General features: G+C 30.4%; 1 protein-coding gene across 3 annotated transcripts in view; it reads left to right on the top strand.

The window, feature by feature from the left end:
- The window catches only part of LOC149729575 (polycystin-1-like), a 50,943-nt gene that overhangs the window by 34,644 nt on the left and 3,962 nt on the right, over positions 1-12,337 (top strand). For all 3 annotated transcript variants that reach the window (XM_089885697.1, XM_089885698.1, XM_089885699.1), the window contains 25 exons: positions 48-204; positions 714-837; positions 1,316-1,433; positions 1,680-1,820; positions 2,038-2,233; positions 2,405-2,575; positions 2,998-3,144; positions 3,373-3,544; positions 3,868-4,021; positions 4,259-4,450; positions 4,774-4,848; positions 5,138-5,259; positions 5,605-5,709; positions 6,454-6,623; positions 6,868-7,088; positions 7,297-7,404; positions 7,693-7,958; positions 8,142-8,272; positions 8,633-8,801; positions 9,224-9,394; positions 9,756-9,879; positions 10,397-10,557; positions 10,857-10,992; positions 11,364-11,498; positions 11,870-12,051. In XM_089885697.1, coding sequence (XP_089741823.1) covers positions 48-204; positions 714-837; positions 1,316-1,433; positions 1,680-1,820; positions 2,038-2,233; positions 2,405-2,575; positions 2,998-3,144; positions 3,373-3,544; positions 3,868-4,021; positions 4,259-4,450; positions 4,774-4,848; positions 5,138-5,259; positions 5,605-5,709; positions 6,454-6,623; positions 6,868-7,088; positions 7,297-7,404; positions 7,693-7,958; positions 8,142-8,272; positions 8,633-8,801; positions 9,224-9,394; positions 9,756-9,879; positions 10,397-10,557; positions 10,857-10,992; positions 11,364-11,498; positions 11,870-12,051 — 3,848 coding nt within the window. The remainder of the gene's footprint in view (positions 1-47; positions 205-713; positions 838-1,315; positions 1,434-1,679; positions 1,821-2,037; positions 2,234-2,404; positions 2,576-2,997; positions 3,145-3,372; positions 3,545-3,867; positions 4,022-4,258; positions 4,451-4,773; positions 4,849-5,137; positions 5,260-5,604; positions 5,710-6,453; positions 6,624-6,867; positions 7,089-7,296; positions 7,405-7,692; positions 7,959-8,141; positions 8,273-8,632; positions 8,802-9,223; positions 9,395-9,755; positions 9,880-10,396; positions 10,558-10,856; positions 10,993-11,363; positions 11,499-11,869; positions 12,052-12,337) is intronic.

Here is a 12,337-nt window from a genome sequence, read left to right as displayed (position 1 = left end):
AAAATATATTTTAGTTATACATTACTGTAAATTAAATGTTTCCACAGAAAGGAGTTTCTTTTGTTGAAGAAAGTTTACCAAGTTTAAAATCTGTTAAAGTGACAATCACCAATAACAACACAGACCCTTACACTGCAGTTCATATCATGGTTGTGTTTGATAAAGAAACATTTTCAACCAAAACTGAACCAAATCCATATATTGGTAAGACAAAATAACAGTATTATAGGTTTATAATAAAATATTTCATGATTGAAAGGTATTACTAGTTTGATCTATATAATATTAATTTACAACCCAGGCAAGTTAATTACAATGCTAGTCATTTATTTGTTCATCTACCAAAACTGCTTTGTGAATTGAAAATAGAGTCTCTTGTTAAATGGTAAATGTAGACCAAGAATTCTATCAGCATTTTATTTCGTTAACTGCACATTATCAACATTTTAACTCTCCTGTCCTTTGTTGATTAAGCGTTATCACAGCTCCACCCATTACAATTTCCGTGCATCTAACTGTCTTTAATATTATTTTTCCAACTAGACCAGATATTTGATAATCGATAAATACTCTGCAACAACCATATAAGTATATATAAATATATGTATATATACTTTTAAAAATAAACTTTTTGGAAAAATCAAATGCAGCAGAACAATATGTTCCTTTTACTTTTATAAATATTTCCACCACCTCTAATAATAATGAAACAGATGTTTTTTTTGACTTCACTCCTTCACCAACTGCGGAGAAATACAACAAACATTTAAGATTGACTGAAAATCTTGTTTCATCTCAAAGTGACCATAGAAACTACACAATATATTTGAACCCTGCGTAAGCAAATGTTTGAAAATTATTAACTTTACAAGTTACAACTCTTTCACAAATATGTTGTTACCAACCCACCATCTTCATAGGTTATAAATAATCAATTCAATATATTTCTTATTAAACTTTAATGAATACAACCTGAATTAGACCCCAAAGTGAAAAGTGTAGTATGCATTTACTTTCTACCTAAAGTTAATTATTTTTTATAATTATTTGTTGCTGCCAAGCATAATAAAAATCCTAATGATTCATACTTGTGATTTACCATACTGCTGTTCCATGTTAATTATGGTTACAGTTACCAAACTAAAATATTACGAATACAAACTAAATAGGTCAAAACTTAAATAATATTTTTCAAAGTCATTCATTTAAATTATTCATGCTTATTAATTGTAGAATAAGTTATATCCCGTTTATGTTTGAAGTATATTATTTAAATACATTAGTATGTAATATTATAACATATTTTATTTTCCAGTAACGCAACAAACTTGCTTCCCAATTATTATCTCAACATCAGCAGTTACTTTGAACACCATACTGTTAAAGTTGGAGTTGGTGTTTACTACAGCTCGTGCCAATACTTTGACAATGATGTTAGTTTATTACAGATTTTTTAAAAGTTATTTTACAGATTTTTTTATAAATGAATGAATTTTCTACCTTTGTACTCTGCAATAAAAAAGTAAATTAAGAATTAAAGCCTTTTTAGGTTTGATTTAAATTTACACTATATATTAAAAAAAAATGCTTATTGATTACTCAAACTAATTATTAAATCATATTACTGCATACTGAATAAATATATTTATATATTATCATTTGCATTTTACCAAACATAGACTGAGAAATGGAGTATAAGTGGATTACGAACATCCGACCAAACCGTTCCATCTGCTGCTGTTTGTCTCTCAGCTCATTTAACAGCATTTGGATCTTTTGTAATAAGTCCTCCTAATATTGTGGATATCAATTCTATAGCTGTAAGTTAAAAATGATTATGCAATAACTTTGGTAAACTTTATTGTTAGTGGAAATGCATGGTTTTTAATGTAGTTAAACTAAACTTCCACTAATCACCAAAAATGCAAACTGATGAAATATAAATCTTTTATAAAAAAACATTTGATGCAAAACAAACCCATAAGATCTAAGTGCTGTTACTCTAAAAGATGTTCTATCAATTCAATTATTTTTCAGGATGTTGATTTTAGATTGAATCCAATCGCACTCATTGTTGTGATAGTTGTATTTGTTGTTTATATACTTGGTGCAATGTGGGCACGTAAGTTGGATTTAAAAGATATCGAAAACGCAAGTTTGATTCCTTTATGTGGCCACAATGGAAGTCATAAATATGAAATAACTATCAAGACATCACCCGGCATCGGGAGTGGTAAGTTAGAATTGAAGTTGTATTTATTGGTGGAATCAACTTGAAACATACAACTAGTGTGTTTTAACTCCTATGTTGCAGCCTGTTAGTTCTAGGTTGGTCACTGTTAGATTGGTTGGGTCACTTGCATGGGATCAATAAAATATTTACTTACTTGATTTTAATATTCAGGAACCACAGCAAACGTTGGAATATGTTTGTACGGATATGAATCACGCACTGGTTCAAAACATCTTTATAAGAAAGGTTCATTTGAAAGAGGTTCTGTAGACGTGTTTCAAGTTGCATCGGACACAAGTTTGGGAACACTTTATAAAATCAAGATATGGCATGATAATACAGGTACAAATTTCTTAATGGGATATTACTCCACTTATTTGTAATAAAAACTGATGTTAATTCTTACTACTGTAGAGTTTTCTTCTTTAGATGAAAATAGACTGCTCACGTACTTAACCAAAAGGAACTGATTTAATTCTTAAGCTATAAAATGTAACGTCACGCCCACGCAATTAACCAATCAACGGCAGCACACAAAACACATTAATGTGACAATATTGTAAAACAAAGGAAAGCGGCAATGGCTAATATAACTCACGCTCTGTAACTTAATGTAGACATAGAATAAAACATAAAACACGCTCAGAATAAAACAATGCATAACTACAATAATTCATCACGCTAGTTTTGCTTTTTCCACCTTACATTGTGTGTATGTTTTACCCCTACAAACATGTCACGATATTAAAAGTTTATTTTCACAGGTATTGACCCTGGTTGGAACTTGAGCAGAGTTATGGTAAAGGATTTACAAAATGGTGAAAAATATTATTTCCTGGTTGACAGTTGGTTGCAAGTTTATCCTAATGATGAGGATGCTACTTGTCTCGCTAGAACTATCAGAGTTGCAAGTTAGTATAAATATAAATATGTGGAATGTCCTACAGTAAATATTCAGATTTAGTTTATGTACAAACCCAAGATTGTTCTTTTAAAATACTGGAAGGATTGTTTAGCACTAAGACCCTGTCCCTATAACCACTAACCTGTGACCGTTATATCCCTTCTATTGGGTTAAACTAGTCTTAGTTGTACGGTTATCGCTTAGGGCTTAATAATAAACCTATTTATGTTTGCAGCTGAAGAAGAAATGGAAGATTTCTCGTATTTATTTGGCAACCAGATGTCGTATGGATGGGAGGATGCCCATTTGTGGTTGTCACTTATTGAACGACCACAGCGTAGTCGTTTCACGCTCGTGCAACGACTCACATGTTGTGTGACTCTGTTATATTCGTTCATGGTGGCGAGGTGTGTATTACCATGTTTCTATCCATATAACTCAAATAATCATGTTTGGGAAATGAATTTTTAACAACTGCTGCTGGCGGGCATAATTATATTTCCAACAGAGACATTAAAACACCAGTAAAAATAAATTTTCAGATGAGCAGATTAAGTTTTATATATTACTTTATTTTTATTGGTTTCCTTAGGATAAAATGTACCGGTATTTTTTAGCGTGTAAATATGATATTAGAAAAAGCCAATCAGATGAACTTTTTTTAAATAGTTCTAATTAAAGTTTAAACTTAATTTTAAAAATTTTTGTGAACTCTATTTATTTCCTGCAGCGCATTTTGGTTTCAAAATTTTGACGGTGATTCTGGTTTGGTGGAAGATGTTTATTTCAGATGGTCGGATATTGCAGTTGGAGCAATCGTCAGTCTCATGATATTTCCCGTCAACATTATATTGGTGACACTGTTTAAACACACAAAGTCAAAGGTTTGTGTTTTACCAATAAAGTATAACTATATCTTATGAAATTAAATTTCAAATACTTTTGTTAAATGCCAAAAAGTTGCTGTTAGCCTATCTGAAAAGGCATTGTTGTCCACTGATTAGGAAGTGATCTGATTTGAATGGTATAGAAAGAGTTAGACATTGTTTTACAGCCAAATAAATAACTTGTAGAAATATTTACAAGATTTTTGTTTTGGTTTACTATTTCTCCTGAACCAGGTATCTGCAATCAAACCATGGCCAGATCGAACACAGACGGCACAAACCGTTGAAATTCTTGATGAAATATTAGACGGTCGTAGCAAGGGTGGTACAAGTGGAAAGATTGAAATATTTGACGGACAATCTCGGTTTGGATCAATTGTTACACTGCCTGGACAAAGTGAAGATGGAATAACAGATTCACAAACCGTTCGTTTTCATTTATTTTTAATTTTAGGTTAAATTCAGGATTTCCATGATAAGGATTATGTTATTAGAAAGTTAAAATGCTAAGATAAAAAACGTTTTTTTTTAAATTATAGGTTTAACATTTTATATAGTTTGGTAAAATCTGTATATACCGCAAATCCGCAATTTAAACAATTTTTACCTAATAAGAAATTATTTCATGTTATTTACTACTTGGTTTCCTGTGATTTAAAGAGTTTGTTAAATTTTATTTTTAATCTTTTAAATTTAAAACTAACAGAAATGTATTTAATTAAAACGAAATTCAACATATGTTGTTTCAGGATCTTGGAAGCAGAAAGACAGGGGGTCTTCATAAAACTTCTGGTACTTTAAAATCTCTTGATATAAAGGACAAGGTAACTTTTTACAACTAGTAAGCATGTAAAACTATGTGTAACACTTGCTTTAATGAGAGGTTGTCGTTTCAAGGGATTTTAATTTTTAATCAGTTGAAGTTATTTCTTTCTACTTATAGTTACCAAAATTTTGTATCTCTTATTTTGATGCTAAAGGAGATATCGTACAACTCAAAACACTAATGTTGTAGGCTACTACCCATTACCCATCACCTAGGTCCTAGGGGACTACCTCGTAAACCTCACCAGAGACTTCCTTAAATAAACATTTGTCTATTTGGATTGTTAGTTTTGGTTGGCGGCTGGAGATGAAACAGATGACACTGGTTTCGGTTCTAAAGGAAGTTCCCCCACACAGCTAATAACAGACACTGATACATCGAGTGTGGATCTTAAACATGGGACAACAACGTAAGTGAAACAAGAAATTTTCAAGTTTTTTCAACTTTGACACTAAAAAAGCTCCAAACTCTTTTATATTAATGTTTTTTTCGCATCTTATTTGCTTCAACAACAGATCTACTTTGTTTGTTATGGTTTTAGTAGCAATTGGTATATTCTCTTACAACATAATCCAACAACATAAATGATCGATTAATTTAATTCAACAACATAAATGATCGATTAATTGCCAGATTTACAAAATATTAAGCAGTTAATGTCTAGATTTACTTAAAACTTGGATAAGTTTAACAATAATTGCCTCCACACCACAAACTTTTTGAAGGAAAAATATTCATTGACAATTTTTCACAGAAATCTTCGGTTATACAATGCTGATGCCTCTGATAGTGATGACGACTTTTGGGATCCGTTTCTTAACGAACAATTTGAAGAATATTCTGAAACTGGAACTACAAGGTGGGTTTGCAATTCATATGAATTATATTTAAAGTTTTGTAAAATTTTATCTATTGTGATATATTATATAGTATTGTGGTAAGTTATATTTATACAGTACATCATATTGTGATATAGTAGTGTGAAGTAAGATGAGACACCTTTAGCACATATTATCCTAATATCCTGATCATGTGTTAAACAATCAACAACAGTCTATGGGAGTCGTGAGGATACTGTTTTATAATTTTTCTACAGTTTTTTGTTTACTACCAAATGGGACAAGAAAAGAGAATGAAAAGGTGTCCCATCTTTTTCCACCCTACTATATTATAAATGTATTAAGGTATCAATTTAAGTTATTTGTCTAGTTGGGAAAAATCCATTGCTGTATCAAGTATTAAAGTTAGCAATCAATGGTGGAAATATCGGATTAATCAATAAATTGATGAAATGTAGTTGCATATGTTAAGCTAAACTTTATTTATTTAATAAGAGTCGTATTGTAGGTTTATATGCTTTTATTTTTGCGAATACAAAAAATTGTTTTCTTTAACTGGAATCCTTTTTCATCAGTAGTTTTAAGATATTGAAGTAACAAATTACTTTACTTACGATGGTTGGGGTTGAAATATTTGTTTGGGTTAAATTAATTACAATATATTTAGATTAGGAGTTTATGAAATTAAATAAAACATATAACTTTTGCATTGTTTCCTAAATAATTGAAACCTTCCGCAATAGAAATATGTTATTTATTTTTAGAACAAATCTGCGACGAACTCGAAAAGCAAAATTTACCGCGGAGGATGATCTTGAGTTGGAAGATGTGGAAGATGATGTTGATCCTAAAGAGGAGGATTACGACAGTGATGATGTTCCTCTTCCGGATATGAGGAATACTCACAGCAGAAGAGTTTATTTGAGATCACGAGGTGAGTTGAAGTAGGTGTAGCATAGCTCCCACTGTGGGTGTTTCTATGGGCAAGACGCTTAACCATGATTGCTCCAAATCAGTGTTTAGTGGTTACTAATGGATAAAAGCAATCAGTAGTCAAACAGAAGTAACAATAAATTTGTACCCAAGGTTTAAGAAGTTTTCACTTATACTAAAGTCATAGTGTTTTCATATTATTTAGTTCACTAATTAAAATATAATGGGTTCTCGTTTTCCCCTAGCTTCCACAACACTTGGTTTAAATTCAGAAAATGAAAACCAGTTCTTGTTGCCACACTGGACTATTTACTTCACTTACTTCTTATGCTTCTCTATCTGGGTGGTTTCCATCTTCTTCATCATATTATACGTGCATGCGTTTGGTGTGACAGTTGCACAGAGATGGCTCCTCACGATGTTCATTGCTTTATTGGAAAGTTTTTTCCTCATTGAACCAACCAAGGTAATACTTTTGTTAAAATGTAGTTTGGAATATTCTTTTATTTATCGTTGGGTATTTTGTTCAGTCTAGTTGTCCATAAACCACTTTTTATTTGTTAACCAAATATGTAATCATTTTTACTGTATCGTAATAAAGGTATAAACCAGATTTTCTTGAGTTGTTATTTTTTTCTGCTTTTTAATCTGCTGTTTATAAATGCACACAACAGGTGTTGATATTAGCAGCATATATTGCTATGTTCAAACGCAAGCATGCTCCTGAAGAAAACGATAATTTGGTGGAAGATCCTCTTGTTGAAACATATGAACATGTCAAGGTATTGATAGTTGATATACTCGTGTATTTTTTGCTTGCTATGCGTTTTTGTTGTTGTATCAATTTAGTTTTTTTAAAATATGGTTGCTGATTTAGACACTTTATTAAAACCACTGTTGTGTGAAACAGAGCACCATAATACTAGAACGTTTTAATAAAACAAATATATGTAAATTAAGTTTTCTGTTTAACAGAACAAGCTTTTATGACTAGTGTTACTGAATTTATTTAATAAAGCTTAAAACACAGACGTTATGTGCTGATGTTACAAGTTTTTTATTTTCTCTAGGACAACAACAAAGTTCGGCCTCCACGAGGATTTGCATTGGAACATTGTAAATTAAATGCAAAGAAATCATACAGATCTCACAAACTGCTTGTTATGCTCACACTGCATGGTTTGTTCTTATGGGCGGTGATGGCTTTCTGTGTGTGGGATCGTGACAACTCGTCTTATCTTTCATCATGGTCGATTAAGAAAGCTTTATATGAAAAGCCAATGACAAAATATGGTGTTCAAGATAATCAGACAATGACATTTGATAACATAAGAACGTGAGTCAATTTATTCAATAAAATAAATCTAGCAGTGTTTATAACTATCAAAAACTAGACGTGTTTAGCTAATTTTTAGCACAACTTTTCAGTGAATGTTTTTTCTTTAATTTGTTATTAACTAAACTTAAATGTATTATCAACTTTTATAAAAATGTATTTATAAATTTTTGCCTTAAATAGATTAAGTGAGGTTTGGGGGTGGATGGAGCAAGTGATGTCACCACTGTTGTTTGAAGATACTTTGGACAATTCTATCAATCAAAACCATTTGCTTGGTAACGTTCGAATACGACAACAAAGAAGTATTCCAAGTAAATAATGTTTATCGAATTACAGATGTGAAACATTTTTTTTTTCTTAATAATTATGTTTTATGAAATCTTTAATGAACTATTCCACAATATTGCATTGTGCAGTTGTGGTTTTCGCATTTTGTTATTATTATAGTACAGGGTGTCTTCAACTATGTACTGCATGACATTAACAAAGGTATGGCGCCCAGCTTACTAATGAACAATTACTTTTAAAAACATTACAGCACACGTGTAACATTTAAAAAAAATGATTTGATGTTTGGCAACCAGATGCAAATAACCCATGTGTTTTAATGACTGAAAAACTTTGAAAAACACTGATCTAGTTTACATAACAATTAATATCTATATCAACAGGAACATGTACAATAGCTGGAAATAATGAGTTAAACCCACTTCTACCAAATCAAAACTGTTTACCACCAAATCAATGGAGACTTGATGAGAAGACGTATTACCCCGGGTGGAAGAACTCACCCACATTACAGAACGCAACATGGGTGTTCGAAGTACCCTGTTTTACTGGGTAACTTTAAACTATTTTTTGCAAAATAATTTTGGATGAGTATTACTTATTAAAATTACTGTGGTTTATAGTACAGTGGTTGAAATGCTTGGTTGGCACTGAATTGCAATTGGTTTCAAATCCAACAGTCATCATTGGATTTTCCAAATTCTCACTTAAAATGAAAAAAATCAAAATAACACAATTATAAAAGTTTTAAAATAAATGATGCAACAATACCCTAGTGTTTGATTTTCTGCAACATGGTGATAAATAAGTCATGTTGTTGTAGTTACTTCAATTTTTAGTTCCAGGATGTAATTAAAAATCTTTTTGTATAAACGAAAATATTTTTTTGCGGATTATTTTAATATAATACATAGTATAATGCAATATTTTTTAGTATGTATATTTATTTAAAAAATTATTTTAATTTGCTGTAGGATTGGTTACTGGGGGCAAGAACAAATCTATGATGATTCCGGATATTCAAAATACATTGATGGAAGTATGTATAAAAACCAACTGCAGTCGATGCAAGAAGATAGTTGGATCGACCGATACACGAGAGTTTGTATGGTTGAGTTCACAATGCTTAACCCAGCAAGTCAATGGTAAGTTTATTGCTCAAACTGCTTGCATTTTGTGTTGGTTGTTCCTCTTATTTTTAAACTTCATGTGGAAGATAGAAATTAAGGTAGCAGTTGTATAGTGCGCTATTTTTTTGGGGGGGGGGTTGTTTTGTATATTTTTTCAGGGAAAAACAACTTTTTAGTGTTGTTTAGAGGATTGAAGGGGGGTGGTGAAAACTGTGGGAAACTGTTAACACACATGGTTGAGCATGTTAAATATTTCTATGTTTACTTAAATGGTTTAATAACTATTGAAAACACTTTATCAAAAAGCATAATTTTTTGTATACTCAGACTGTGTTTCAATCTATTTTATATCTCAAAATATGTTCTTGTTTTTCAGGTTTACTGTTACAACTGTAATGTTTGAAATTGGTTCAACAGGCGCAGTACGTCCATCACATATCACACAAACTATAAGACTATTCACACCAAGCTCATATTTCACATTGGATATGTTGTTTATTGTAAGTTGGTTGTACAAACATGGTCTCCCATACAATTAAACTTTTCTTTGCATTTCAATAATTCGGACAATCTGTTTTGAAATAACAGCAAATTTTCACAAAAACAAAATAAATTTCTATTAAAAACTTGGATTTGGACTGAAGTAGTTTTTAAGATAATCGATTTTAAAATGGTGTCAGGTTTTAGCCTCATCGTCATTTTGAAATTATACCAAAGTTAATAAAGCAAATTATATTTTTTTTCAACAAAATTTATCACTTCTATCTAATCGCATGTTTTTTCACATTTTGTCCAAGTTTTACAAATATTAAACGATGAGTTATATTGCATGATATAGAGCACTTGTGTGTCACCAATTTTCTTTAAAAATAATTTCTAAAACAACAGTTTCTGAAAATATAAACATAAGCTTAAAATAGGATTCCGAAGTTTCTGGGGGTCTTTGTGAAGTCATAAAGATTAAAATATTATTACTGTTATATTCATTACACCTTAAAATATTACCTTTAATTGCAGAGTTTTATCGGAGTACTTGGCTTTATGTTCTTGGTTTATGAAATTGTTAAAATTCTTCACCATAAACAAAATATTTCGGTGTACGCTAAAAAACCAACAAACTGGATGAACAATTTGGTCAACCTTTTAACCTTACTCTTGTGCTGCGTGTTTGTGTACAAGTAAGTTGTGTATAATATAAACATTTTCTAGTAAGGACAATCAATTTTTTTTTAAAAAAGAAGCACATTTTTTGGTTTCTTGATTATTTATTCCTCTTTAATTAGAATTATCATAGGCAGGTATGTGGAATAAAAATGAAATAAATCAACAAATCGTTTAGTATTGTCCATCTGTAACATAGGCAAGGCTTTATAGTTGTTATTTAGGTCAGTGAAGTGTTATTAGCACTTTACTCATTTCGTTTCTTGTATTTGTTTGTTTCATTGTATGGATTTTAATACAACTGTTTCATATTCAGGCAAATATACATGGATGAACTGATGAAACGTTACAAGAGCAATAGAAGTGACTTCACCAACTTCTATAAGATGGCATTTTTGTCAAACCTCGTAACATACATAGCTACCATACTGCTGACTATTCTGCTTATAAAGGTATGCCACATGTCTTTTACATTTTTTTAAGTCATTTATTTTAAATATAAAAGTTGTAAATGCTGATTTATACTTATATGGAGTTGAAAACAGACAATTTAAAATAAGTGATTTTTTAGGAGTTGGTATGTAGGTACTTGCTAGTAAAGCAATAAATACAACTGGTAATTAGGATTTAGGAGTAATATTTTGGAAAGAGCATTGTTTTGAGTTTTTCTGCAACTAATGAGACCTGTAGACCCCAATTAAAAAGTTGATGCCATGCATAATATAAATATATTAAGTGTTGATGGTCAGTTGGCAATCAATGACTAAATAAATGTTTAAGTTTGTTATTATTAATTTAAATAAAACTCAGTTTTAATCTTCAGCTAACAAGATTGATTCGATTTATAAAACGTTGGTCTGTGTTTGGTGACACGATATATTGTGCTTGTAAAAATGTGTTGGGCACCGCAATCATGTTGCTTGTTCTTATGGTTGGATATGCTTTGTTTGGATATTTGGTAAGATTTTTATTTATTGAATACTCATTTTATGTAACTACATTCTGTTTTGTTTTCAATTTATTACAATTTGTTTACAAAAAAAATAATTTGAGCCAAGAGATTTATGTTCAAACATATTCTTAGCCAAGTTACATGTGAGGCAAAAATAAAACATAAAATTTGAATTTATTAAATTTTTAAAAAACTACAAAACTTTCATTCTAATTTATTACTCTTTAAAATTAAAAAAATTGGGATATTTTTTTGTGAACAATATAATGATTTTGTAGAAATAAGAATTTAACTAAATTTTAAATTAATAAAACAAATAATGATGTTTTTGTACAATATGATTTTATGTTAGATGTTTTAAAAATATTTTTCACTAGATTTTTGGTTTAAACTCCATTGCTGTGGTGAAAGATTTCCGAAACTTCCAAAACAGTTTGTATTCAATGTTTCGTGCCTTGCGAGGGACGCTCGATACACAGTTGTGCTTCCATGTCAACCCTGCTTTCTCAATCTGCTTCTTTTTCTCCTTTTATTTCTGTGTGTTCCTTATATTTTGCAGGTAATTCATACAAGTTAATGTAGTTTAAATGTGTTCTTATGAAGTCACGGTTTCTTTAAGTTTCTTCACCACTTACTTCTTCGATCACGAAAGTCTGAGATCTTCATTATAATAATATTTGACTACTTAGGTTGACCTTTTGCTACAGTTTAATAAATTTACTAAATAAAAATTAAGGCTGTCACTCAAACTAAATGACGACAATTCTTTGTTTGTTTTTTTCATCTTTTGTTTACACTCTTTTTTAATATACAAACAAATGCATTTTCAGTTCTAACGTTATTAT

The sequence above is a fragment of the Ciona robusta genome, chromosome 10 (genome assembly GCF_009617815.1).
Source record: "Ciona robusta chromosome 10, ASM961781v2".
Lineage (NCBI taxonomy): Eukaryota > Metazoa > Chordata > Ascidiacea > Phlebobranchia > Cionidae > Ciona > Ciona robusta.
The sequence above is the reverse complement of the archived record's forward strand: the minus strand, read 5'-3'. Positions and strand labels throughout refer to the sequence as shown.